Source organism: Pseudochaenichthys georgianus, chromosome 16 (genome assembly GCF_902827115.2).
Source record: "Pseudochaenichthys georgianus chromosome 16, fPseGeo1.2, whole genome shotgun sequence".
NCBI classification, from domain to species: domain Eukaryota; kingdom Metazoa; phylum Chordata; class Actinopteri; order Perciformes; family Channichthyidae; genus Pseudochaenichthys; species Pseudochaenichthys georgianus.
In genome coordinates, this window is record NC_047518.2 from 34,314,208 (window position 1) to 34,320,947 (window position 6,740).

Genomic DNA, 6,740 nt, shown 5'->3' on the forward strand with positions numbered 1-6,740 from the left:
TAATATTCGTTGATATGGTAGATGGGTAAAAATGCTCAGCCTGGAAGCGTTTCACAGTTCCAGATAAAGACATTTTTAAGACAGCCTTTTTAACAAAACACATTTGGAGGATTAAGCTTCCTTGGAGAAAGTAGGCACTCCCTGTGTACTCCAGCTCATCCGATCGATTGATCAACCCTCTGGTAAGATTGAAACCTGTGAGCAGTCGGAACACACAGAGGGCACCTTGGGTGAGGAAGATCAATGGTGGATAAAAGGCGCATCTAAGCCTTCAGTGAGATTGAGTTTGACTTTGCAGGTCAAGGCACTTAAGCATCATTTGGCGGTTCTTAAAGAGAGAAGTCATGCTTTGGATAATCTTTTAAATGCGGACTGTGGTGTTGTACATGCGCACAAATTAAGAGTATTTATAACTCACAGACTCATTATCCATCAGTCGTCATTAGTCTGTTTAATTTGACTTGCTTGTGTCTTTCCGACCCCCTCCAGTGTCTCCAGGCTTGTCAGCTGCCATTCAAACACACACACAGCCAGGCGGACGTCTGTGTGTCCCTGTCTGTGTTTGAAGTGGCTGATCTCTGATCCCACGTACCTGTCAGATTGGGAAATACTACTCTCAGTCTGTCAGTCAGTGTGCCTCTTTCACCCAATGCCTGTAAAAGCCCTCTGAAGAGTGCTCAGTGTGGAGAAAAAAAATCTAAAACAACATATTTGTTCCTACTCTAACAAATGTAAAATGTCGCGAGTGACAGGGACTCTCACTTTGACCTCTCACTGCAGATAATAGAATTACAACTAATTAATGTGTGAATTGGAAGAGGTGTGTCTCCGCTTTGAGCAGTACATGGTTAGTGCTGCACTTAGTAGATTTGGAACAGTGGCTCATTTCTGGTCAGTACGGAGCAAATGTCCATGTTTGCCTGGAGGGTGGGACAAAGCCAACTGCTGTAAATGAATGGGGGAGAAAAGCCTTTTTAAATCTATGTTCAGGCCAGTCTACCTATGCACATGGTTGACTGATTTTCATCAAACTGGGCAACACATTCTCCTGGAAAGCCACAGATTCATGTCCTGCAGGCTTTTCTTTGTGCTTTTGGGGCTACAACAGCTCTCTGTGAGCAGCAAACATTGCCCGATGCCTCTGCCTGTTTCTCATTTGCTTTCTCTGAGGTTGTTATTTGTCGAGAAAGGGCTGACAGAAAGAGTCTTATTCCATCTGACATACAATGCTTCTCGTACATTGTACGTCTCATCTTTCTTGGGCCTACATTAATAACTACACAGCACCTGTCTCGCTCATAGTAGTAGTATCAGCACCAAGGTATGTTTTCTGTTGCTGTCAAGACATTTTTATTTGTTTTACTTTTTTTTAGCAGATTCTTAAAAAAAAAATTTGACTTGGAGTTTGAACACACAGTTCATAAATAAGAAGAAACAATGGGGAGTGTAGTTTTGAAAGTATTCGCAGGGTAAAACAAAAACAAATCACAGATTCTGCTGACAATAGAGTTTTATTAAGGACCGCCGAACAATGACAAAAGTGTTATCATCATGGTTTAACATTTTAACTCAGCAAAACATCATGTAGCCTATAGCAACCACAATCAAATGAAAAACACTGGACTACAGCTCATATTTACAAAGCTATCAGTTTCTAACTATGATTTGTTTCAAAGATCTTATGATACAAATCTCTGCATGGACACATTTCCAATCACCTATTGTCTTTTTTAAAGGAATATTGAGCAAGTATTTTGCCATGCGATGTTTTCCTGATTTGTTTTTCTCTCTTGAGTATGTTTTGGGGCATTTTGGTGCCATTTCGACAGAGACGGGTAATGAAGTGGCGCCTCCCCGACTTGAAACAGAAACATTAGAGTTAAGTGCCTTGACATGTTTATATGAAAACCTTTACTGAAGTTTTTCAGTTTTTTTGACCGTGTTAGTTTCGACACTTTTTTGTAAAGTGCTTAGCGTAATTGTTTTTATGAAAAGGTACCATATAAATCTGCTGTAAACTTCTTCTTTCTATTTTTTAAGGAGATATTTCCCCTTTTCTTGAATGGAATTAATATTGACAATGTTGTAATTTCCAGTAATGTATTGCAACATGCTTCAAAGTGTGGAATTATCTCCAGTGTCAGCTTCCGAGAAACCATCAACCTTGCTCCATACCACCCCCTTAGTCTGAAAAACGACACTGCATTGGTTGAACTGAGGAGCAGTACCGGATCAGAGGCCATGACTATTACAAGTTCCCATGTTTGTTTACAAATTCTTCCAACACTGGTTCTTCCATGTCCTAGTTTTGAGTAAACACTCGCCCTGGCTGTGTTTTGGTGGCGAGTGGTGTTGTGTTGGGTTAGGTAGCAGATAAGCTGATATAAGTAGAATGTGTGGAGTGTCTTGCAGCTGTAGGGACGGGAGGAGGGGGGGAAAGGGGGCAGGAACAGAGGACGATGATGAAATAGGGACAGAGGGGGCAATGCCCTCGAACAGGAGAAAAAGGGAGAGTGGCCCCTGCTGAGGTGAATCTGTCTGCCGTGCTGGTGCCTGTCTTTGTTTGGCCAGAAGATTCCTACTGATAGCTGCAGTGACCGATACGAGACAAATGCTTAGGAACGACAGGCCACGCATGCTTGGAAAACCCAGATCTGAAAGTTGTTGTTTTTGTTCACTGTTTACTTTTTATTTAAAGTTTTCTATTTTTTTTTCTTCTCTAATGAACTCACACTGAAATTGAATCTGATATTTTTGTCCTGGTCCAGTCAACCTGTGTCATATTCAGATTTCTCATTAGCTGAGTCATGCCTAGTGAAGCATGGAAAACAAAATGTCATGTGTTCATCGACATGTGAGTGGACATTATGTGCCGATTCTCATAGTGGACTAGAGCTATGTCTCTTACTCCATATTAAAGAATTGTGGGTAGATTCCAACCGATGTGGAGCCATTCATGGCTGTATTTGTTGACACTGATGTTGTGGTCACCCAAAGTAAGCAGCGGGGTTATCAGTGAACGAGACCCACTGACGCAGGGTTCCCGCAACATGTTACTACTATGTTACATGTTAGTATGTAACATGTTACATACTAATTGAGTCCGCACAGGCAATTTGAAAAAGATACTGAAGGTATAATGAGAATTCAAATGGCCTCTGAATTTATCAGCATGCACAGGCCACATTTTATCAGTTTGTACCTTTATTCTGCCTTTTTTTTGTTATTTATTTTCCAACATTATTGATGTTTGTATTTTATTCACAGCCTTATGTTATTGTGGAATAGTTTTCTTACCCTGACAGGATAATTAATCTAAAGGTGTTTATCGCTGCTTCAGTGATAAGAGGAAAAATGGTCCTTACAATTTGTGTATGTTATTTATTTATATGCAATTGATAACAATCTGGTTTATTATTATGCCATTATCATTAAATCTACACTGTTACAATTTCACACTGGAATATTTGTTAAGGTTTCAACAATTGGTGTGCCAGGAAATTACTAATGGTATTTTAATGAAAAAAAAGCAGCTGTCATTTGTCATGTGGTATGTTATTTATTAAAGGAATATGGAAATACAAAAAAGCATTTTGTCATGCACATAAAGTAATGATATACAAGAGATTTGTTTTGTCAGTGGGGTAATACACCTGAAGCAATGCAAGTCGTCGCTGTCCAGACATAATAAACCTCATCAGATCACATTATATTCATCTTTAACTAATGCAAATTGAAACATCTTGACACTCAAACAGAGGATTTTAATCCTTGCTTCTTTTCAACCACTCTCAAAGGGATTTAATTTGGTTCAACTTCAGGTTCCTGTGTATTATGCAAAAACTGAATGTGTTAAAATTGAGGGGCTAATTATTCAATTTGAGAGGTAGTAATTACATCCTTTAGACCAAGGGTGTCAAACTCAAGGCCCAGGGGCCAAATCCGGTCCGTGATTTCATTTTATGCGGCCCCACAAGAGCTTGCAAAGAATATAATATGTTTATTATACGGCCACATGCCGATCTACAGAAGCACGTTGCCCATAAACTACATGTCCCACAAAAGTACTTTGCCGTACTTAGTTCCCAGTACTTAGTCCCGCCAAACTCTTTATACCCGGAACTGTCCTAGTAAATCGCGTTCACACCGGAATAAGTCCCTGAGGGAGGATTACGCAATTTCTAATTGACACAGCTGAAGTAGCCCTAGATTTGATGAATGAATGTACTACAATACACCTCAGAGGGAAATATTACTTTCTTAATTTTACATTTTTCTGACAGTTATACTTTGCAGATTAAGATGAATAAAAACAAATTATAATCCAAAAATATATTATCATTATAATGGGTTAAACACAACTGTATTGATCCCTGGGCGAAATTCACAAGCTAAAGTATAGTTAAAAAACAATATATATAAAAATATAAATACAAAATAATATAATATATATATATACAAAAAACATAAAACACCTTTTGAAAAGCTGTCCACTGTAGTAGACTCTATGCGTGAAAGGGTTAAATATATATAAATGTATATTTATATAGTCTTAAATTTACAACCGGCCCTTTTGAGTGCAACCATAATGCTAATGTGGCCCGAGATGAAATTGAGTTTGACACCCCTGCTTTAGACTGAGCAATGGATATTCCAAAGCGGCTCCCTCTCCTAAGTGAAGGATTTCCTGGGTCGAAACAAGTGCAGCTCGGCCAGCCATGCAGTAGATTGACCCGTGCAATCTTGGCCTTTGCTTTGGGAATCTCCAGCTCATTGTTTTCCAGGAAAAAGTTACATTTTTGATGTATGTATGAAGCGTTGCATCAATACAGAATACACATTGCTCTCATATTGTAAAAAATAATGGTTTCCAGCAATAGCAGCAGCTTGTTCATGTGTGGGATTACGTGTTCTGTGAGCGGAAAGTAATTTAATATAAAAGTTCATAGTTGATTTGATATCTCTGAACAGACAGTGGGGCCCACAGTGAAGGATATTTCAGAGGATCTCCAGTGTTGCAGCACTTTGGAGAGGAGGAGGTCAAAACTTCTCCAGCGCAGTTAGGTAACCTCTGACAGAAGTGGGCCGGACCTCCCGGAATGATGAGGCAACACTGAGCCCCAGACTGTATAAATACCACACAATCGTCATGCTCAACCATCAGACAGCGGAAGGACTCTAAACAGCTGACCAGGGTCACAGAAGATCTGAAGAAATCCACTTGCTCAGACAATCAAACCAACCATCACTGGAGAAGAAGAAGACATTTGAGATATTGTGGTGCTTCTCCACAGCCCGACACCCATGACAAAGAAGACTTATCAAGTCTAATCTTCAAAGGATTTAATAACTAAACCCCTTAACCTCAACCTAAAAATGAAGGCATTTAGCATTGCAGTTGCAGTGACACTCGTGCTCGCCTTTATTTGCATTCTGGAGAGCTCTGCCAGCCCGTTTACTGGGGTAAGAATTTGACTTAAACTCACTTCATTTGCTTATGAGCTATACATGTTTTGTCAGGATGCTAAAATGTGTCTCCTAAATATGCGTAATTCATTAACAGGTGCAGGAGCTCGAGGAGGCAGGGGCCAATGACACTCCAGTTGCGGTATATCAAGAAATGTCAATGGAATCGAGGATGGTATGTTCAATTGACTGAATTAATTAAGACAATTACCTTGAGTAAAACTCAAATGTAAGTGGATGTGTTTTCCCTATGGAGTGCCCTGGTCCTCTCTTTCCCTATACGGAGAGGCTGAAATGTTGGAGATGAAAGCTCTTGCTCATGTCTCTTGTTTTTGTTTCACTCAGATGCCAAATCACATCAGGCAGAAGCGGCAGAGCCACCTCTCCCTGTGCCGCTGGTGCTGCAACTGCTGCAAGGGCAACAAGGGCTGCGGCTTCTGCTGCAGGTTCTGAAGATTCCCGCAACGACCACAAAATATTAATATATGAAGCTTTTTTTGTTGTTGTCTTATCCTAAGAAATAACCTTTTCTTGACCTCTTTCTCCAATGCATTGCCTGTGCCACACTCTTTTGTATCATTTTTTAAAGAGGTATGATTCGTGTAAAAGCACTGGAAAAAATGATTCTATGTATTTATTTTGGATGTTTTAATACTTAAGTCTTTTTGTAATGTCAATTTGTTTCTTAAAGAATCCAGACTGTGACTGTCTCTTTGCCTGCTCTAAGTCTAACAAGTTAATATTTGGTGTTGAATAAATAATGAACATTTGAAGCAACTTCGAAAATGTTTTTGTGTCATTAGTGGGAAATATATAAATCAGCAGTAGGCCTAATTGAAGCCATTTGTGCTGTTGTGAATACAGCATCCAAACAATAGTTATATAAAATAGATGACTTTCATATACTCTAAGCCGGTCTTTCTGTTCTCTATCGCTCACATTACACCTAACTTAATTGCAATTTTTGAAGCATTAACATGTATGTCAGTTACTGTACCTCGTCTATGGTTTTCCCTTTGGACAGGACTCTCTGAAACACATTCTTCATTTCAATGTTCCTCTCAGATACAAACATAAATGATCCTAATTTCTCTAGTTTTAATATTTCAGGTCTTCATGACTCTAAGCATTGTGCTGCAAGTGTTTTCAACTCAAAATACTTTCTTTAGTGGACCTCAGGATGTGATAAATGTTGTGTTTCCTGTAGTTTATTTCGGGTGCGGTAAATAGAAGAAGTGTACTAAGCTGGTGCCGTGACTCAGATCTTAGGGAGG

At 39.4% G+C, this 6,740-nt stretch overlaps 1 protein-coding gene across 1 annotated transcript; it reads left to right on the top strand.

The window, feature by feature from the left end:
• The first annotated feature begins 5,158 nt into the window (after positions 1-5,158).
• On the top strand, positions 5,159-6,243 carry hamp (hepcidin antimicrobial peptide). Its single transcript, XM_034102534.2, has 3 exons — positions 5,159-5,463; positions 5,564-5,641; positions 5,812-6,243. Exons 1-3 carry the CDS (start codon positions 5,377-5,379, stop codon positions 5,917-5,919), a joined length of 273 nt encoding a protein of 90 aa, XP_033958425.1. The 5' UTR covers positions 5,159-5,376; the 3' UTR covers positions 5,920-6,243.
• The last annotated feature ends 497 nt before the right edge of the window (positions 6,244-6,740 follow it).